The sequence below is a fragment of the Triplophysa rosa genome, linkage group LG19, assembly GCF_024868665.1.
Source record: "Triplophysa rosa linkage group LG19, Trosa_1v2, whole genome shotgun sequence".
NCBI classification, from domain to species: Eukaryota; Metazoa; Chordata; class Actinopteri; order Cypriniformes; family Nemacheilidae; genus Triplophysa; species Triplophysa rosa.
The window spans coordinates 21,189,623-21,212,101 of NC_079908.1; the positions used below are offsets into that span (position 1 = coordinate 21,189,623).

General features: G+C 38.6%; 3 protein-coding genes across 3 annotated transcripts in view; 1 reads left to right on the forward strand and 2 right to left on the reverse strand.

The window, feature by feature from the left end:
* Window positions 1-3,700, reverse strand: part of fech (ferrochelatase) — an 18,495-nt gene extending 14,795 nt beyond the window's left edge. Inside the window, exons 1-5 of the mRNA XM_057360999.1 lie at window positions 3,254-3,700; window positions 2,730-2,829; window positions 1,512-1,623; window positions 873-992; window positions 328-476 (exon numbers count right to left, since the gene is read on the reverse strand). Coding sequence (XP_057216982.1) covers window positions 328-476; window positions 873-992; window positions 1,512-1,623; window positions 2,730-2,769 — 421 coding nt within the window. The 5' untranslated portion in view covers window positions 2,770-2,829; window positions 3,254-3,700. The remainder of the gene's footprint in view (window positions 1-327; window positions 477-872; window positions 993-1,511; window positions 1,624-2,729; window positions 2,830-3,253) is intronic.
* Window positions 3,701-4,193: 493 nt separating this feature from the next.
* Window positions 4,194-11,380, reverse strand: nars1 (asparaginyl-tRNA synthetase 1). Its single transcript, XM_057361164.1, has 15 exons — window positions 11,195-11,380; window positions 10,251-10,333; window positions 10,078-10,143; window positions 9,199-9,291; window positions 9,038-9,127; window positions 8,830-8,908; window positions 7,267-7,337; window positions 6,614-6,700; window positions 6,261-6,482; window positions 5,797-5,996; window positions 5,534-5,669; window positions 5,320-5,433; window positions 5,043-5,174; window positions 4,744-4,875; window positions 4,194-4,587 (listed from the first exon to the last, which is right to left on the reverse strand). The coding sequence occupies exons 1-15, from the start codon at window positions 11,226-11,228 to the stop codon at window positions 4,456-4,458; spliced, it is 1,671 nt and encodes a 556-aa protein (XP_057217147.1). The 5' UTR covers window positions 11,229-11,380; the 3' UTR covers window positions 4,194-4,455.
* Window positions 11,381-16,898: 5,518 nt separating this feature from the next.
* Window positions 16,899-20,265, forward strand: txnl1 (thioredoxin-like 1). Its single transcript, XM_057360432.1, has 8 exons — window positions 16,899-17,128; window positions 17,703-17,799; window positions 17,885-18,058; window positions 18,306-18,428; window positions 18,588-18,657; window positions 18,751-18,923; window positions 19,562-19,666; window positions 19,969-20,265. The coding sequence occupies exons 1-8, from the start codon at window positions 17,031-17,033 to the stop codon at window positions 19,996-19,998; spliced, it is 870 nt and encodes a 289-aa protein (XP_057216415.1). The 5' UTR covers window positions 16,899-17,030; the 3' UTR covers window positions 19,999-20,265.
* Window positions 20,266-22,479: the final 2,214 nt, after the last annotated feature.

The window sequence follows — 22,479 nt, forward strand, 5'->3', positions numbered from 1 at the left end:
GAGAGAGAGAGAGAGAGAGAGAGAGAGAGAGAGAGAGAGAGAGAGAGAGAGAGAGAGAGAGAGAGAGAGATTAAACACATTACAGCATGTTTCTATCAAACTCACAGATGTGTTCCCACAGGTCCAGTGTCCTGTGTTATCTGTGGTGTGAGTGTGTGTTGGGATCATGGGTGTGAGAGACACTCCTCTGGGTTTAATCTATCACACACACACACACACACACACACACCCGAGGGCTTTTCTCTGTGTGCGTATTTATCAGCAGTCAACAGAATCGTCCTGTTGCGGTTTATAACGACAGTTAGTCAGATGAGCACACACGCTCACCGCTTTCTGGACACATCTCATCCAAAAGTTTCACCATCCCTTCCCCCTGCATGGTGGTCCAGGCTTTGATAGGAGACCCTCCTCCAATCTTACTGTATTGCTCTTGGATCTTCGGGGTGCGGCGTTTGGCTATGAACGGGCCCAGTTGACTATAACAGATGGAAGACACAGTTATGCGCTGTCTCTTTAAAGCTGTGAAGAAAACTAATATAATTCCTTTAATGTGAGTAAAACATATTATTCAGCTACAAACTGAAAAGTGTCTCTTTACTATTCATGGAGAGGTTCAAATTTGAGAGAGTTTGAAAAGGAGAGTCATGGCAGAGACAGAGGAAGTCTAAATGAAAGATTAGAAAGATCAAATATTTTTCTTTAACAGAAATTGCATGTATCATGCACATTAAGACAGGACGCCTGTGTTAGGAGTAAATATGGTTGAATCTGATAGCATGTGAAGTCATAACTGTAAAGAATGAAACTTCTGTAGTTGGACAGAAATGATTTGTAGTCATACTTTAATACAATAATAAAAAAATTGTTTTTACTTTTGTACAGGAAGTTTCATGAGGTCAGTGTCCATGAAAAGTCGTAAGAGAAAATCATGAACGTCTTGGAGTTTCTCTGGGCCGCCCATATTCAACATCAGAATCCCTGTTTTTGGTTTCCTGCCAATTAAATAGACAAACATTTATATATTTTACAAATATTAACATAATATTTCACATTTCAATCAGGCAGTAACAGAGACTATGCCTTTCTGAATATCCTTTACAAAAACTGTACCGTGGTTTTCATAAAAAGTCTAGTAACCATGTCTGCGTCTGCTAAATGAATTCATGTATAACAACTTGGTTCATTGGTATAGCCACTCAAACTGGAATATACAATATAATTCATGCAGAACCACTCAAATTGTTTATTTTCAGGGGATATTTCTAGTTTTATCACAAATTAAACCAAAGAGACAGTATCTGCACAGGACACAGAGCCGATGAAGACAGCGAGTTATTTCACAGCCTCTTCTTGATCTTAATTTGGGATGTTGACGTGTCTAAAAGGAATAAAAGTGAGCTTTTAATGGTGTCAAGCCCTTGCTGGTTCAAATTGTGTTCATTTGACATGTGCAGACTTCCCAATGTGATTGTATGATTTCCCTACAGGACAAAGAGAGACTGATCTCAGACCTGTTCTCCTGAGTCTCTGGAGTGGGTGAACTGGCAAACGCAGCTGCTGCGGCTGTCGACTGTCGTCTGGGAAACACGCTCATGCACAAACTGGACGGGCTGCGTCTGACCACTGCAGAAACAAACACACATGTGGCCGAACCTTAAAGACATATGGAACCGTTGAACATAACGTCTAATGTGCATTAAAACAGATTTAAGAAGAACAAATCTGTAGAGGATTACATTCCTCAAAGAATGAAAAAAGATTTCAGACTTAACATGATTATAGTGTAAAAGAACCACCTTAAGTACACAACCTTAAAGAAAATAAGCACATTTTATCTTTCCCACATGAAAAATTATTCTAGTATACAATAATGTTTACTATAGTAAATTGTAGTAAAACATTCCTAGATACAATATTTTATTAACCTTCCTATAGTAAGGAGTAAAAGTGCACTTTAGTATTTTCTTACTACAGTTCATCAATTCACGACAGTTAATTTTTCAGAATACTACAGTACACAATGTCTTTACTGTAGGACATATTATACTACAGTATTTTGTTCACGATGTTTATTATAGTATTTAAATTATTATTCAGTTATGGTTGTGATTATTACATTATGATTATTTTAGAATGTTCCTATAAGTAGTGGAATTTTATTCAATAATATTATTATTTTATATTATAGTGACTAAAAACGGAATCTGACTCATTTCAAGCTTGAAAACTTAATTTTTCATTTATTGTAAATGCATTAAAAAATACCATACGCGTCATGAACTATGTATATTTTATACATTTGTAATTTAACATTATGACGCTGTTGTTAAACGCAGCGCTGCAGAAGCGTCACTCGGCCGTAGGGCGTCGCTGTCCGCACAAGTTACGCAAGTTGTGAAAGCATGCGTTGTGTAACATGATGTATAACTTTATCTCCTGATTTGTGTTGATGATTCGTGAATTTAAAGATCGTGCATAACGTGTCGCTTATCATACATGAACGCGGAAATGAAAACACCCGCTTTGTGTGTGCAAAAGGTAACTGCCGTAAAAAGACAGGAAAAGTCACGGAGACATTTTAACCTTCACAGTGATCTAACACGAATTACATGTCATTCCAGCCGTCATGCTGTTAATTCTGCAGGATTAGTCATGTAAACGATTAACGTTACATAATCATTTGAATGAACACATGTCATGTGTGTATTTGGAGTGATAAAAGCACTTACGCTGCACGAGCCGGCACGCGCTGCCCAGAACTGCCATCATTCACAGCTGTGAGGAACTTTCTCTTCTCTTCCAATTGAAATACAATCAGAAACGGTCAAGCTGCAGAATTAAAGATGTTATTTCTCTCCTGTGGTTCTCTAAAGCGCTCAAATTCCGATATAGAACTGGTGGTGACCAGTGTCACTGTTTTCACTGCGTGATGACGTCTCATTGCTCCGCCCGACGACACGCCCTTCTGTGAGTGAGCACGCCAGGAGACCAGGACGTGTGACGCCGTAGCTTAGCGGACCAATGAAAAGCGCTCTACTGCTCAGTTCCGCATGAAGTAAAAAACCTCAAGCAGAAACATTTTAATTTATAATAGAATATGAATAATATAATTATTAACTAAATTGTTTATTTGACCAATAATGTTACATTTTTAACGTTTATTACATACAACACAATAAATGGTATATATGTAAAAAGATAAATATACGTCTTGCGGTGCCATCCTAAAAAGGTAAAAATCTCTCTCACGAACCTTCTCGGGATCGGTTCCACATCTGTGTAATGATCTGCCCGCTGCTACAAGATCAGCAGATTCTGTCTCCATCTTTAAGAACCGTCTGAAAACACATCTCTTCCGTCAACACCTGACCGATCCGTTCTGACTTCTATCTCTTCTCTACTCTTTCGCTCTGTATACTGTGGTGGTTATATGAGACCAATTTTCTTTTATTGCACTTCTGCTTTTATTGTCCTTATGTTGTTCCAATTGCTTCCGTTGTTTCCCTCATCTGTAAGTCGCTTTTATCCAAAGCGTCTGCTGCTAAATGACTAAATGTAAATGTCCCGTTGGAACGCTTGATTCTGATTGGCCAGTAGCGACATTTGCAGGTTCGTTATTCCCAGATAACAACCTCTCAAAACTAATAACACACGCTAACCCGAATGCAGCGAATCATTTTGACAGGTTTTTTTGACAAAGTAAATACAAATATGTATTTTAATAACATATATGACATTATATTTACAAACGATTAAACCAAATTGCCTGTTCGTGACATTTGAACGTCGTTTCTTACCTTAAAACCGAAAGTAAACGGCTTTTGATAATATTCTATCGGCAGGTGAATTAGGTTTTAATTTCTTTTAAATCCATGAATCACTAATAAAAGGGTTGTTGTATTAATCTATGCACAAGAAGAGAACCCCAGATGTTTGTTGAGTTAAAGGAAGCGAGTCAACATTTCGTTTTAACAGCAACTTCCTGTTGTAACAGGTCCTGCTAGAAGCAGTACAAAATAACCTGCTTTTTCACTTTTCTTATCACAGCATGAAGTGACATTTATTAAATAAAGGAGTCAAATCTGAACTAGCCAACATCAGCTTTAAATGCTTTAATATCTAACAGAGTGTAGAGATGTGCACAATAAGACCGAGAACACGCAGTGTAATAAAAACAACAAAAGTCAAACACATGAGCTTTCATCTCATTTATTTATTATGCCACAGATGAATAGTACAGTGGTACAACGCAGGTCATCATTCAAACCGTATTGTGATGAAATATTTAAACATGACATATAAATATGGTCTCTCCTCTAACCTTGACAGTACATGAGCAGTTTCATTTTGGCTTGTTGGTCTCATGGACGAGTGTGTGTGTGTGTGTGTGTGTGTGTGTGTGTGTGTGTTTCAGTGTGGTGTGGAGAACATCAGGAGGGCAGAATCTCTGATTCTTCATGGTTTGCAGCGCTGAATGAAACGAGGGTACAGACAAACGTCACGGATGTGATGACGGTTCAGCAGCCAGGTGAGAAAGCGTTCCAGACCCAAACCATAACCTCCATGAGGACACGTGCCGAACTTCCTCTGTAACACACACACAGTTTACATGCTTACACACGTCACAGGTTTGCAAAATGTTTAAAAATGAACAACATAACACGCACACTTACTGATACAATACATTGACAATAGTGTAAAATATTCTGTTAATGCAGTGAAAGGGTTAAATCTGTCTGTTACCTGGTCAGTGTACCAGTAGTAAGGTGTGGGGTCAATTTTCTCTCTCGTATACCCCTCCAAAAGCTCCTCAGCATCCCAGATACGCATAGAGCCTCCCACAATCTCCCCCACGTTTGGCATTAGCACATCCACCTGTCACAAACACATTTCAAAAAGTTACGCTGCTTTTATTCATGGGTATATTAACTTATGTTTGTTTCTTATATTTCATTCAGGTTTATATTCTCTGATCGCTAGACTTTTCACAAATGGATGTCCGCTGGATTGTGTAACAACAGAAGAGCAGGTCTGATTCTGACCGACTCAGTGAGACGTCGGTCCTCGGCGCAGCGCTGCATGTAGAATGATTTGATCTCAGCCGGGAAACGACACAGCAGGATGGTCTCATTAATGCTGTCAGTCATGAGTCTCTCAGGGGCTTCTGGGATATCCTGCAACAATATAACAACAAAAGGTTCATTTAAAGGCTACAATGAATATGTGCCATTGCTAAAGGAAAATCATTTTGCTGGACGAGGAATGGAAAAAGTATCGATAACAATGTTAACATTAAACCAGAGGAAACGCAACACAAACCTCTCCGAACTCGTAATACGTCCCGTCGTCTTTCTTAACGTCATGTTCTCTCAGCCAATCGATGGCTTCCGTGTAGTTCATCCTCTTGAACGGCCTTTTGGGAGGTTTGAAGTCCTGCACGAGAAACATGTTTACAAACGTTAAAACTATTTTACAGGTTCTTTACTTACACAGATAAGTTGGATGATGCATTGACGTGTGTGAGAGGTCGTACAGGGTTCAGGTCGTAGAGCAGAGGCGCGGCGGGAGACTTCAAGACCCGGTCCACTACATCACACACCAGATCCTCCAACCTGTTCAGAAGATCCTCGAAGGTCATAAAGGGACACTCGGCCTCGATGTGGGTGTACCTGAGGACAAACCAAACACACACATTTCTTCATTCGGCAGATGATTTCATCTAAAGCAACTCTGATTCCTGATCTATGAACGAACGGTTCTTGATAAAGACAGCGTGTTAGGTGTCACTGGACTCACTCAGACAGATGTCTGCGTGTGCGCGACTGCTCAGCACGGTACGACTGCGCGATGCAGAACGTATCACCCAACGCAGGGATGCAGGTCTCCAGATAGAGCTGCGACGACTGCGTCAAATACGCATCCTCACCAAAGTAGTTCAGACCGAAGAGAGTGGAGCCGCCCTCCACCTGCGTCTGCACCAGTGTGGGCGGGGTTATCTGAAACACAAATCACACAAAGGAAGTCATAAACAGGCCTCCTCCACACAGACTAGTGATATACTGTAATTGTGGCGAAAACATAAAAATGTTGAATAAGGTGAACATCAATGCCACATTTGGCCATTTTGAGATTATTGGCAAGTGACCTGTCAGTCAAATAAAACAAAAGGTTGCCTCAGAATCTCCAAGCTTGTCAGTAAAGGTTTTGTTAAATAAAATGTCATAAATGTTGCATGTGTCACATACTGTAAGCACAGTTACCTCATAATATCCCCTGCTGAAGAAATGCTCCCTAAAGCAGTGGGTGACGGTGGATCGGACTTTGAGGATTTTGGAGACGTGTTCTCCGCGGATCATCATGTGTCTGTTGTTGAGCTGCACGTCGACGTCGGACTCTTCGTTCAGCAGATTATCAGCACCCCCTGCTGGAGCCAAACCCACCAGCTCCCAGAAATCACAGAGCAGCTCATGACCGCCCGGAGCCTGGCGAAAACAGAAAACGACAGAAAAACAAGACGAGTGTCAGAATAATTCATCACAAACACATCTTAGGAATTAAAGAGCTTTCTTTTAGATATAAAGATCATGAATGAATAACTGGAGTGAATTCTCACCTGTTTGCCTTCAGGAACGGGCTTCAGTGTTCCATACAGAGCGACTGTGCTCTCCGTCGACAAAACCAGTCCATTATAACACTGACACTACACACGACACAGAGACGTTCAGTCAGCATCACACACTCAATTCTCATTGATATACAGCATACAATAGAATGTCACTTAAAGGGACACTTCACCCAAAAATGGGTGTCATCATTTACTCTCCTTCAAGTTGTTCCAAATCTGTATAAATGTCTTTGTTCTGATGAACGCAGAGAAAGATATTTGGAAGAATGCTTATAACCACACAGATTTTCCCCCCTATTGACTCCCATAGTAGGAACAAACACAATGGTAGTCAAAAGTGCCCCAGAACTGTTTGCTGTCTTACATTCTTCAAAATCTCTTCCAAGTAATTGTTCCTACTATGGGAGTCAATGGGGGGCAAAATCTGTCCGATTCGAAGGTGAGTAAATGATGACAGAATTTTCCTTTTTGGGTGAACTATCAACATTTCAAACAGAAATTTAAATGACATCATTTATCACATTTAAGCACCCCACCCCCAGTATTGTTCACATTACAGTAAACAGAAGAAACTATTTTGAACTATTATTAATTTAATTCCCGTTATTATTGTCACAATGCAAAAAAAACACACACAGTACCAGTTTATCAGTGAGAACACACTGCAGGAAACCAGTTCCATCTCGCAGAACAATAAACAGAAGGTTCTTTCCTGGAAAAAAAAACATTAACAAAGAAACCACAATCATGTGAGAACTACCACACGCTTTGAGTTTAACAGCACTGACACTACAAACCTGTCTGACCACATTTATTGATCTGATTTTAAACACACGATTCTGATTGGTCGTTCTGCTGTCACGTGTTTCTGTACAATGATAATTCAACTGTAATTGACTGTCACAAGTAGGGGTGTAACGATACACTCAGCCCACGATACGATACACATCTCGATATTTTGAACAAAATAAAAAATTCAAATAACATTTAATTTCAAAATATTAACAATTTCAGTAACTTATTTTGTTGCACATACAACTTCATAAAGAATTTTAACATTTAAGGCTTAACTGAACCTGCTGTACTGCAGGTTTGTCACTGAGTGACAGCAAATTTTGACTTAGGTTTAGTCATAGTCTTCTGACTAAAATGCAATTAAGTTTTAGTCATTCCCATCATTTTAGTTTTAGTCGACAAAATCTACATTATATTAGTCTACTAAAATCTATCTGGATTAACTCATTTAATTGGTGTAATTAAATGTTCCATACAAAGATTGAACTGTTTTGACATAATTTATTTTACCTTAATTAAATAAAACCAGGTCATTACCTTTATTTGTCAGAAGAGTTGAGTAACTACTGGATATGCATTGTTGTTACACAGAGAATATTAGACCATGAGCGACATGTAGCAGTTCATTCAGTCTCATTTTGACTCAATTGACTCGTTCTCTCAGTGAAGGGCGTGTTCATTCAGCACATTCAACCAATGAAACGCTCTGACAGAGCTCACGCTCAAGTGCTATTGGCCTGTGTCTCTGTGAAGCTGCGCTGTCTTTGCTTGAGACAGTAATGAACGAGAGAAATCTTTCAAAAAAACATATTACATAACCTGTATTACATTTCTTCAATCATGCAGATCACGTACTTTATTTTTATCATGTCATTGGATCTTTTAATCTACAGCACGACTCACTTCATCGCTTCTCTGATCGGAACAGCGCTGGTTTCTTTTGGCTTTATGTTCATATCACGTCACGCAGCAGCTCACGTCAGCGGATAAACGAACATTGACATTTAAACACGTTTGTGCTCCTTTGTAATGAGTTTCGGGGTGACTCGCCTGCAGTCACGCTTCAAGTTTGCTGTGTTTTACCGGCGATTGTGAAGGAAAATATGACGCTTTGTAAACCACTTGGAGACACAGATTGTGTCTCGTGCTTCTCTCTCTAGCGCATATGTGAGATAAACACACGTGACGCGCTGGCGCAGAGTATTTAGCGTCTTGACCGCTGAACGAATACAATTAAACATCATATCGTAAAATATCCCCATCTCTCTATGATGCGCATCGTGACATTTTTGCATGGCGAAATATCGTAGTACGAAGTATCCTTACACCCCTAGTCACAAGTGAACGCTTCCAATAAAGCTGTGATAGTTTTGTTCCTGTCGGTTGGGTTAGCGAAATAATCATCTCACCTTGCCTTCGTATGCGATGGACCCAACCAAACACCTTCACCCTCTGCTCTCTGAGCGGCTCCAGTTGATAGATCTTCACCTGAAGATGAAAACCCTGATTGTGTGATCTCTTCAGACAACTATGACACGTTTATATTCTTAGAAACAACACAAACAACAGATGAGAACGGATGTGATCTCTTGTGATGTACAGTACAGTGACTCTCACAGTTTTGGGTTCGGGAAGGTTGGGGTCATTCTCGAGCATGATCTTCTCAGCTTCTTCCAGATTCTTCTCCCTGCGCTCAGCATCTTCAGCCTGTCAATTGTGAGAACAGACGTCAGATGACACATACAACGTGATGATCTGTACAGAAAACAGAGACATACCTCCTTCTTTTCTTTAGCATCACTCTTCATCTGCTCTCGCTGAAAGAGCTTCTTTGTGTTTTTCATCTGAGTCTTCGAGATCACCGCCCAACGCTAACAACACAAAGACAGGTGTACACAATAAAAGATTAGTGAAACGTTACTTCGATCATAGTTATTACTCTCATTTTTGCAAGAACATAATTACATTTCTTCATGTACATTGAAAATAAGACAGCACACTATTGCTTGTGTGCGTCTGAACAAATCGAATATAAACATTGTTTTTTTTGCAAAAAAATACTACTACATATTTAATAGGGTTAGTTAAAGGGGTCATATGACAAGGCAAAAAGGAATATTATGGTTTGTTTTAGATGTAATGCAATGTGTATACACGATTCAAGGTTCAAAAACGCTGTATTTTCCACATACCATGCATGTTTGTATCTCCTCTTTGCCCCGCCTCTCTAAAATGTGCGGATTCTTTACAAAGCTCATGGCTCTGAAAAGTGAGGTGTGCTATGATTGGCCAGTTCACCAGTGCGTAGTGATTGGTGGAATACTGCAAGCGTGTGAGGGAATGTTACGCCTCTGACCATATTTGGAACATCAGGTTCCTCTTCAATTGTACTGACAGGTACGCCCACCTTACTTGCGTTTACATTTGGGCGGTCTTAGTCGAATCAGACCATGAACTGACGTAGATTTGTGGGGGTGTGGCTACACGAGGCATTTCAGGCAGGTCTGGGTGAGCATTCGCTTTTACATAGAATGACTCTTTTGTTCCCACACTTTCATTTCTACAATTTTACGTGTCTAATACATGCATGGGCGTATTCGCACCATATGACCCCTTTAAGATAGTTTAAATGCGTTACACTGTTAAACACTACACACCTCTCCTTCCTTCTGTGAGTCCACATAGATGGTGGGAAAAGGTTCTTTTCCAGCAAACATCAGTGCCTGAACATAATTTTTACAAAGTATAACTTAAGTATGAGATTAAACATGCAAGAGCTTTTAAAAATGAATCCTAAACCATGTTTTAGCCAACACAAATGTTGTTTGACCTTCAGTGGAGTTTTAAAGGGCTTCTGCTCTGATCCATCTCCATCCACATCACTGCCCTGTTTATCAGACACGTACAGCTCTCCTACAACACAAACAACAACAACATCAACATCATCAACAACATTCAACCAGCTGTCATTTCACTACAAACAGAATGGACAGGTCAATAAATTCATTTTCAGACATGTTATAGACTAAAATGCACTGTAAGTCACTTTGGATAAAAGCATCTGCCAAATGCATAAATGTAAATTAATCATGATTATAGAAATCAGATTTTAATCTGTTTTATGAGTGATTTATCTTAATTAAATTATGTGTGTGCCAAAAGGCCCTTACCTGTGTAGCCGGTCAAACCAGTTAACATACAAAAATACTTGTGCAGTGTTTGCAGAATATACTGATATATAATATATTACTGACCTACTAAAGAAGTTGTCAGAGAAGTGTACTGCAGGGTTATAATAAAACATCATGAATCTGACACAACCCATATGAATACAGTAGTACAGTGAAATGTACAGTATATGTGCTGTATATGTAGTATTAAGTATAGTAACGTGTATACAGTATTTATAGCAAGGTATATAGAAAGTGTTAAATATGAATAAAGCATTAGAATAGTGTGTTGAGTTTATGAGTACAGTATCTGTATAGTGGAGTGTACGGTGTTGTATAAACACAACATCGGTAACTTACAATGAAGTGTACAGTGTATATTAAATTGAATACAGCATTAGTATAGAAAGAATATTATGCTATACTAGTATAGTGGAGTGTATAGTGTTCTATGAATACGATTTATATGTTTTATAGTGAACTTTATAAAAGACAGTATTAATGTTGTGTGTAGTAACGTTAGTAAGTGATAACGGAAGCGGATGAATCTGACGCAACTCTCTGCAGATATTAATGCATCAGCATCATGAACGATCAAACTCACGGATCGACATCTGAGCGACGCCCTCGTCCGCCATATGCCCACTGTAGTGTTGAGATGAGATGAGCTGAGCTCGCTTCAGTTCGGTTCGGCTGTTGTATTCAGAAAAAACGCTCCGTTAAAGCAGGTTTGACAGTCTCGCTCTCTTCTACACAAGAACACGAGCTACTGCGGATGCGTACGCGTACGCGCACGCGCACGCGCACGAGCCGGTCAGCGCTGTCGCTTCGGCTGGTGATTGGCCTGTTAGCGAGGAAATGTTTTTTTACATATGCTGATTGGCCAATATGCTGGTATAGGGCGGGAGTTTTAACAAGCCTGTTTGCGGTTGGTTGATTTGTCCGTCAGTCAGGAAAACCGGTTTCTGCCTTTCACTCTTTCTTCAAGTACATTTTCGTTTCACTTTCCATATTTATTTGGCAGACGCTTTTATCCAAAGCGACTTACGAGTAGCATTTGCCATTTTGTCAAAACAGTACTGACAGTTTAGAGGGCCATGTTACTAGGAGGAGTAAGCTGAAGTATAAGCAAGGGAGATAATTAACATCATGAAATTACAACATTTACATTTTTTAAAGACATAAAACATAGACAAGTAGCTACTGTCCGTGCCCAAACATCTAAAACACATTTTATTTTAGGAAATAATTCACTTTTATATAGGTAGGACCAGAGCCGTTGAAAACCAGAGTTGCGGCACTCGCGTAGACACCCGTTGTAAGAATGGGATGCGGAAGTTTCTAAAGAAAGCTAGTTAAATAAAGTGTTATCTAGCCTCTCCCTGAATAAATTATATAATAAAATCCCTTATTGACTGAAGTTGTTTGTATTGTTCATTTTTCAGCATTCTTTGTGGTGCATTTACTTGCAATAATTGATTATTTATTGATAAATTACTTAACATAATGTAACATTGGTATGTACTGATGATCATAGAAGCATAAGAAACAGATGAATGCATGCATACTGTTAATGTATTGCACATTATACATCCTTCCTAGTCAAATTAACACAAAACTGATTAACACTGTCTCTCTAACACTCACCAGGCAACATGTTATTATACATTTAATCAATAAAGTATAGTGCATAATATTGTGTTGGTATTTAGTGAAATGTGTTGCAAATACAGCTGCTTCCACTGTCTCTCCGGCTTAAACCCATTTAAACAGACTGACAGTTTGGATCTATTGAGAGCTCCATGAACCACGTGACCACGTGGCGGCGAGATCAAAGTGTGTCGCAACCAGTGTTGGGTAAGTTACTCTCAAAAAGTAATTAATTACTAGTTACTAATTACATATTCAAAAGTGTAATTAGATTACTGTACAAATTACTCTCTCCAAAAAGTATTTAATTACTTATTACTAATTACTTTCTATATCCTACATCAACCTTGGTTAGTTAAGTGATTCAAGGATAGGCATGAAACGGCTCTTTTAATTCATTCAAATAAATAATATTAAACTACATAAAGTACTCTTATTAACTGACCAAAGTATTACAAATGTGAGAATTATACATTAAAGCACAGATTTTAAAGTTAGACTTTGAATTTTGATGTCAATTCCACTATTGCACACACATATATTACACAAAGTATTTAGTTGAAATACATCAAAAGTAACTGTAATTAAATTACAGAAAAAATAAGAGTAATCCCTTACTTTACTTTTTCAAGGGAAAAGTAATTAAATTACAGTAACTAATTACTTAGTAACTAGTTACACCCAACACTGGTCGCAACTCCATTTTTCGGCACTAGGTAGGCCTAATACTGTAATTTGAATGCAAATATGAATATATGAGGCACAAATGAAAACACAAAGAAAGTTAATAAGAAACGTTTTCATTTCTACATGTATTATTAAATTGCCAATAAATCTGCAACTTACATAAATCATACAACATTTACAAATATAGTTTTTGGGTGCATTTGTTTTATTTGTTTTAAACCTATACATTACTAAAAATTTACTATCACGTCTCTGTCTGTAGTTTCTCCATCATGTTCTATCTCAACCATCTCAAACTCCTCTTCATTGATCTCAGAGTAAAGATTTGCTTTAGCCCCGAAACATTTCTGGAAGAGCTGTGATTTGGCAAACAAAAGAAAAAAAACATGTTATATTAGTCACTAATGAACTAGCCACTCTCAAGAGCATTTGACAGTCTTACTGTAGAGCAGCAGTTCAGGTGCAAGACTCCATACAGCAGGACAAGACAACAAAGTGGTGTTTGCATGTAGACTGTGGTTTTGACAAGCGCTACAAAATCATGAGGAATCCGATTCAAGTGCTGGACAGAACAACACATAACATTTCATTTAATACTTGTAAAAAACAGAGTCATGTTTGTCAACAAAATAATCTCAGCTATAATAAAAAGATAAAGATAAAAAGCTTGCCTCAGACTGCTATGACTAATGATGTCATGGTGAGCAAAGACAGACATTGGCAATGGTCTTTATTGAAACATATAAAGCATTTAATGTGCAAAGATGCTGCAATAAACTGGGCTTAAAGAGTTTCCTGCCTACGGCTTTGTATGTTGTAGTACTCGAGACCGGTCTTAAGACCCTTTTTTGATGGTCTTGGTCTTGTCTCGGTCTCGACTGTCTTTGGTCTCGGTCTTGGTCTCAGACTTGGTGGTCTCGGGATTTTATTTCAAGACCGGTCAACACCACAACTGTGGGAATTACACTAAATAGCTGGTTGTCTGATTTATGTGTTAACTTCATTCATTTGAGTGGATGTAAAACTTCTGGCTTTAAAAGCAGTCAGCACTTGTTCCTTATTTGATTCTTCTGTTACTTTTGTTACTCGTACTGCTGAATGGGGATCGTCTTAAAGAAATCTGGCCCACAATATCTCAGATGTGATTGCAAAAAAGGTACTTGTATGAGATCTTGGTTTTTTATTTTTATAACATCTGATGTGATATTGATTTTGTAAAATTATTCAATAAACCTTGAGTTAATAAGTGACTTAAGTTTTAGACACAATTAAACACACGTTTTTGTTCTATTTAAAAATCCAATTAAAAATCTAGAACAAATCTGAACTTTTGTGCATTTCTGAGCATCACAGCTATTTTTCTATAGATCAGATTAAAAAAGCAATGAAACTAATTAAGTCACTGAATGTTTTGTTTTGTTGAATGTCACAGATTAAATTTAGCTGGGATATTTACCGGTTTGTTATGTTAAATTGTTGGAATGTTTACCTGCACAAAAATGGTAATGTGTTACAGTAGGTGGGTGATAAAACATGGAACATAAAACATCCTACACATATATTTCTGCACAATAAACCACCCAAGTTACTTCTATTATTATTTTATTATGACTTTTTAGTGTTCTGTGGATCTTTTGAATGAATTTTGGGAGTGCTGGTCTTGGTCACGACTCGGTCTCGTCCCCTCAAAGTCTTACATTTACATTTAGTCATTTAGCAGACACTTTTTGGTCTTGGTCTTGGTCTCGACACCCTCTGGTCTCGTTCTTGGTGGTCTCTCTCGACTTCAACACTCCTCCCGTAACCCTGTACAAGGCAAACAGGTTTGGAGGATGGATGTTCAAAGACGAGACTTTGTTTCTCTCATTTGTCTACAATTTGGGTGACGGGGTCTTCTCTTCTCTTGCTCAAAAACTGTGGAACTCTGTTGTCTTGGCGATCATAAATGCAGAATAATTTAGTGTTTTTAAATCTCTTAAAAATGGTGTAACAAACTATATGCCGATGGTTTGTTTTCATGCATTCTGTATTTTAATGTATTTTTTAATTTTATACTCATTTTTATTTTTGTATTTATTAGCGATTTTCAAAGGCATTACAGAAAAAACATTATCATTATATTATGAAGTGTAGGGAAAATAGTGTCCATTTTCATGTCCTGAAGTATCGCGTTTCATATGACCAGGGGCATGTTCAAGCTCAAACCTGTGCGCAACGTTTTGCTACGGTTTCCGGGTTGAACGACACGTTGCCTGGAAACGGTTTGCAATGGTGTGCAACAGGGTTTGAGATGCGTTTTCTCTTGTTTGGTGGGCGTGTCAAGAATGTCGGCCCAATCAGCAGCAACATGTGTATAACCCACGCGGTATTAAAGAGACAGCTCTCACAATGGGACCAAGTAAAGTCGTTTAAATGTGTCCGCTGCAGCTCGGTATACGCAACAATTGAAGATAATAGAAGAGATGTATTTTGCAGTATTAAACACGTATTTATTCCGATTTCAACAGGCTCCGAAAATTATTCAAAAAGAACACAAAGAATGGCCTTCTCAGCTGCCATAGTTCAACTCTTGCGTCATCACAACAGTGTGTTCAACCGCACCACCGTTTCCGTTTAAAAAACGTTTTGCAACGTTTTGTCGGGGCTGAACGCAGCCAGGCATTACATTATGCCTATTTTATGTCTATCTAGACCTGTGATAACCTGCTCTTGTTGTCCTATCGTGTTGAGCAGATCCAGCAAAGAATACAACTGTTTCTTCTTTAACGAGGACACAACATCAAGTCTCCGCTCTTGGGCTTCGTTAGCTGTCACACACATACACAAAGGATAAATAAAAAAAACATGAAACTTCAAAGCAGAATGTAAATAATTTGTCATAAATGCAAATATCAATGCGATAGGAAGCAGTCAACACGTGACACAACATAATACAAACCTTCCTCAGCTGCTGCTACCTGTAGCATCACAAACCACATCAGCAATAAAACCAGCCAGATTTTGCTACTGGTCATGTTTCTATCTGAAACACTACCATTTAATAAAGGTCTCAAATTAGTTTTACATTTTGGTTTTCGCCCACGTCTGGCCGTCACCGTGGTAACAGCGCAGGACACTGTACCCATACGCCCCAGACTCTCGCAACGAACAAAAATAGCTTTTGTTTTTATTTCCGCTTATTATTATTTACTTATAGCATAGAGTATATGAAGAGTTTGGTTCCAAAATGAGCTAACTCATGCTAAAAATCATGTTTTTTCATTGTGCATTCCAATTAATATCAATCAAACTGCAGTTGGTTTGTTTTGTTTTAAGCCATAACAACTAAAAAAATGCAGCTAACTAACACAATAAAACACAGTTTATAAAACGGTCAGTTCTGGTCCTTGATTCTGATTGGCTGAGCGGAGTTCTAAGCCGTTATAAAATACCTCAGTAACCCACTGCTTCTTGGGGCTTATTGCTTTAAAAAAACATGTTAACATAACAAAAACATGATTTAGATTTTTTTTAAAGTAGTTATCTCATTTTGGAACCAAACTCTTCATATTAAGCTACATTCATACTGTAATATTTACTTGTATTATTTATTATATTGTTGATGTTATGACATTATCTTGTAAATTTTGTGTAGATATTGTTGTTAATTTTTTTTAACAATTTTAATGTTTCGTAAATAGACAAATACAAATAAACGAAAGCATCACTTTTTTGAGCTCTCCTTTTTTATTTATCAATAGGGTAACTTACAATATGTAAGAGTACAAAATTGCACAATGCAAATAACCAAAAAAACAACATCAGTTATAGCATCGCATTTTACGCTTACTGTAAAAAGTATGACACGCCATTTTTTGAACTCGGTTACTATGGTTACTGTGCTTTGCGACACTTCACGACCACGTCCGTCATGACGCTTTTCAAGACCCTCCCACCGCTTGTCTTTCCCGTCTGTGATTGGTCAGAGCGCTCGCAGTCATCATCACTACACAGGAAGTGTGAGCCGTCGTGCCGCGCGGAGCCGCTCAGTGTTTCTGTTCGATCCGATTGTTTAGAAGTGAAAACAGCGCTGATCGGCGATCGGTTATCTGTGTGTTCGAGTCATGGTCGGGGTGAAGGTGATCGGGACGGACTCAGAGTTCCAGGCGGAGCTGAGCGGCGCGGGATCAAGGCTGGCCGTGGTGAAGTTCACCATGAGCGGGTGAGTGAGCGTGTTTGAGGCCGCTGCTGCTGAACCGACCCGAACCGAAACCAACTCACACACACATATAGTGTACATATACAGAAAGTTTAAACCGGTTCTGATCGACACGCACGCACGCACACACACACACATAAACACGTCAGAACCGGCGAGATGTTATCGAGCAGAACCGGCACAGCATGACGTAGCAAAACACACACACACTTTACCTCTCTATTGACACGGCCATATTGAAATAACATCTAAATCAAAGTAGTTGATTTGTTGTTTCCATATCAATAAAGTGGGAAATAACATGTTTTTGGATGCTGTTAGTAATACCAGTTCTGTAATGTTGTGCTGTTAAATTAACATGGTGTATCTGTTACATATCAGCTTTCCCACTGTTTCAGAGTTCTACTGTTTTCAGATCAGTGTGAATATTAAATGTCAGCTTTATGAAACAAACGCTCATTTACCTTTATACATTCAGCGGATGTTCTTCATGCATTTCAGTGTGTGAATTCAACCCACGACTTTGGTGTTTCTACAGGACTGGTGCCTTCATTTGATCATAAATCTCTTTGTTCAGGTGTCGTCCTTGTGTCAGAATAGCTCCAGCATTCAACATGTTAAGCAACAAATATCCTCAGGTTGTGTTCCTCGAAGTAGACGTCCACGTCTGTCAGGTGAGACACCACTGAAGAAATGCATGTGTCATCGTGATCTGTGCTCCTGACTACATTTAAAGACTTGTCGTTTTCTGTCTCCTAGGCCACAGCTGCAGCCAACAACATCTCGGCAACGCCGACGTTCCTGTTTTTCCGAAACAAAGTGCGTGTGGACCAGTATCAGGGCGCAGACGCTTCGGGTCTAGAAGAGAAAATCAAACAGCATGTGGAAAATGATCCCGGGAGCAACGAGGACTCGGATGTTCCTAAAGGCTACGTGAGGACGCCACGTCTTTTCATCATTTACACTTATCCCGACGCTTGGTTTATCTGATACATGCTGCAGTTTTAGGCTTTCCGTATTTTAAAATGTTTTGGTGTTTAATGTGGGTAAATGTTGGTTATTGAGACGTTGAAACTAATTTGCGTGTGATGAAAATGAAACATGTACGCTTCATTTTCCTGTGACGTTAGATGGGCTTTTCTGTGCGTGTGAATGTAATTCATGTGTTGCGTGTGTTCAGATGGACCTGATGCCGTTTGTGTATAAAGCCGGCTGTGAATGTCTGAACGAGAGCGATGACTGTGGCTTTGAGAACTGCCTGATCAAGGATTCATCTTACCTGGAGTCCGACTGTGATGAGCAGGTGAGAATCATTCATTCAGACTTTCCACTGATTGGTGGTTTATGGTTGATCACTAGTTAACCTCCAGCGCACCGCTGCCTTTACTCCTATTATGAGTTTAGAGAATACAGAACTAAACATGTGAAAGATCAGTTGAAAGTAAAAATTCTGTGTTTGCAGCTTCTGATCACAATGGCCTTCAGTCAGCCCGTGAAGCTCTTCTCCATGAAAGTGCAGTGTGCGGAGTTCGGTGAGACGCCTCGTTCTGTCTGTTTATATCTGCTGCGTGTGTTTGTAGGAGATCCATTTCACACTGTGTTTTTCCGTCTCGTTCTGTTCTCAGCTCAAGCTCCAAAGAGTGTGAAGATCTTCATCAATCTTCCTCGTTCGCTGGGTTTTGATGATGCAGAGAGAAGCGAAGCGACGCAGGCGCTGGATCTGTCTGAGGAAGACTACAAAGACGATGGACTGATTCCGCTCAGATACGTCAAGTTTCAGAACGTCAACAGCGCCACTGTGAGTGACATTACACGCGTACACACTGGACTGTATGTAGGTACTACTTGTTTGGTGTCCAGAATTTCTTAACTTGTAGAAACTTTCTGCACATCTTTTTGCACAAAAGTGTTACGTCAGTTATGTTCATTATGTCACAAACACAGTAGCTTGAACTTAAATGGAGAACATTTCTTTAGACTGTAACGACCCGTACAGAAAAGACACACGAAATTCACATGTGCAAAAAACACATGTGATCACATGTGAAATGTGTGTTTTTGGAACATTTTGGTGTGAATTCCCACGTGAAACCCATGGGATAACATGTAAAAACCCATGGGATAACATATGCGACATGTCTCCACATGTGATCACATGTTCTTCACGTCACCACATGTTGCACATGTCATCCCATGGGTTTTTACATGTTATCCCATGGGTTTCACGTGGGAATTCACACCAAAATATTCCAAAAACACACATTTCACATGTGATCACACGTGTTTTTTGCACGTGTTGTATACATGTGATCACATGCGAAAAACATGTGAAATTCATGTGTCTTTTCTGTAAGGGTGAGAAGTACACTACACTAATATAATCCTCGTGACGTGAAGATTCTTGAGCTGTTCACCTTCACTTGTTTTTATTTGCAGTTATTTATAAAGTCAAACCAAGGGGATGAGGAGACGACAAAAATCAACTATTTGACATTTATCGGAACCCCTGTCCAAGCGACAAACATGAGCGACTTCAAACGGGTGAGGACTCCGCCTCCAGATCTCAATCAGCCAATCACAGTGTGATATTTAGACCCAACAGATCACTTCATCTTGTGTTTTTTCTGTCTTTTATTGTGCACAGTTAATCACTGCTTGATATTCATAAGATTTATATTGTTCATATTTCAATGAAATCTTTTTCCTGGTGCAGTTGTGTGGGTGGGAAAAAATATTACTTAATAAAACAATAGCATAATATTTTGGTTTCTATCAAATCCTGTTTTTTGTGAAATTATAATGCAAATATATAACGTAGTTTCTAATATGTGTGTTTGTTAAAGGTTGTGGGTAAGAAGGGAGAGAGTCACTGAAGAGGAAAAGACGACACAACATATTGCTGCGATCTCTCCACGGACGTCTCTCCCGGCCAACATGACTGGGCAGAGTCCACACACACACTGCCGGCCGCTGGAAGCATCCCTCAGCTCACCATCAGAGGAAGGGAGAGAGAGAGAGAGAACACACAGCTTTGTCTCAATAAGGCTCCATGTATCTGAAATCATTTTTATCTGAAGTCCTGAAAATGTTCCTGTAAATAAAGTTGACCCTTTTTCAAAGGCATGTGGCTTAGTTGAATGTGTTTCAAACAGTTGCTCTTACATCTCCAGCCTTGAATCTTACATTATAGATGATCGTGAGTTGAATGTAAATGAGAGTTTGGCATGATGAAGGCGCTGTGCTGTTGTTCGTCATCTGGCCGCTGGGGGGCAGCAGACGCCGCGTTATGAGCGCGTGCCCCGCAACTCGGCTTATAAAAGCATTCAAATGAAGAGATTCATCCGTTCGTCCATAAATCCCTTCAAACCCGCAGTGTTTGTCTGTTGCAATTTGATTCTGATTTTATTAACATCTTTTCGATGTGAAATAATAATGCAAAGTAGAAAATTACGTTAGAATGTGCTTGTTTTATTTTAATGATCTAAAAACGTGTGTTCAGAAGAGGATAATTGAAAACAAGCGCTTAATATTTAAAGATGTATTAATTAAAAAAGGAAACGAATTAAAATACATTTTTTTATTACCAGCTAGGAAAACATATTTTTGAATTTGCATTGCTGTTTCAATTCCATTAATTTATAAAAAGTCTCTTATCCGTTTTAATCAGTGTAACTTATTATTTTTCCAGGGAAATGTTAATACATTATTTATAACAATTATAAAAAAATATTGATCGTTATTTAAATGTAATCAATCCAATTCTTGTGAATTCCGGCGTCTATATGATGCGGTCAAGTAAAGTAGAAACTCGCATGTAAAATAATTTGCTTTCAATGCGCTTTCTATTAAATAATCAGTCAAATAATTACAATTGTTATTTATTTTAAATTAATTCTCAGGTGCTTTGTAAGTTCTACTAATCAAATAAATGACAGATCTTTACATGATATTGAAATCGTTTTTATGGGGAGCCTTACATTATTATATTTGAGCAAAACCGACTTTGATAGATTCGAAAAATTAAAATGTACCGCAGCCCAAAATAATATTTTTAAACGAGAAAGAAACGCATTTCTTAAAATTAATTAATAATCTCAACAGAATATAATGACAGTTTTAATAATGGATAGTGCATTATTTTTAAAGTTCTAAAATTCTAAGAAAAACAAAAATGAATTTAACTTAAATCCATTTGAATTCTAATTTAATTACAGAATTCATACTTTAATTTTAGAATATAGCTATACAAAGCAGTCATCTGTCATAAAATGTGAGGTATAAATGTGTTGTTTAGCGAACAATAATTATTTCAGCATGACTGTAGGGTGGCTATGCATCTTGTCATGTCAAAGCTTAGCTATAAGGAAAAGTGACCGAACCGTGTTTAAATATTTTTACGTATTTATACACTGATTAAATCTGGAAAACGGTATCTCAAGTATTTCCGGTAAATTGTCTGTATAGCGATCTCTGTACTGTTATAAAGTCATTCCTGCAGTTTTTAAAATACACTTTACAGGCCTGATTATGTTGTTTCTGTGTCTCTACGGCAGGAGCGAACAGAGTCTGATCTGGGATCAGACGTACTTCGGGTACTCTCTGGATGTCGTACTGAAACACCGCCAGTAATGTAATAAGTTTGTGACAGCAGGCTTCGGTACCAGTCGGTCTGGATCGGGACGCCAGTTTACTCAAGAGGGAGTAAACTGAAATTAAACCACATTGACTAGACCTTACGTTCCCTTACTTCTTCAGGGTTTTGTTATACAACAATTATTAATGTAAAATAAAACCTAAAAAATATAACTGAAACGAGTGTGTAACAAAATATAAAAGGATATTATATTTTAAAATGTACAAAATATAATTAGAAAGACTAACGAGCAGCCCTCACTTCACAGCCAATCAGAAACGTCGATCACAGCGCGCTCGAGATGGCTGCCTGCAGAGTGACTTTGAAGGGTTTGACTGCACGTCAAGGAAACTTCGTATTTTTTGGGCAAGTCTGACATTATTTACGTAAAATTGTCTTCATATGCATGACATTTTTATGGTATTTATGCTTAGAAACTATTCAAGTATGAAACTGTATAAAATAAAACTAGTTTTTAACGTTTTCTAAAGAAAAGCTTGCTCGTGCGACAGCCGCCGCCTCAGCGCTAGTTCTGAGTGATTTTAGCATGTTGCTGTGTGGTTGCTATGGTGTTTTGGTTGGTTGCCAAGACGTAGTTATGTTATTTCAATAGTGTTCTGACTGTTTATAGAATGTTACTATGCAGTTGCTAAGGTGTTTTGGGATGTTGCCAGGGCGGTTGCTAGGATGTTCTAGGTGGATGATATGGCAGTGCTAGGTG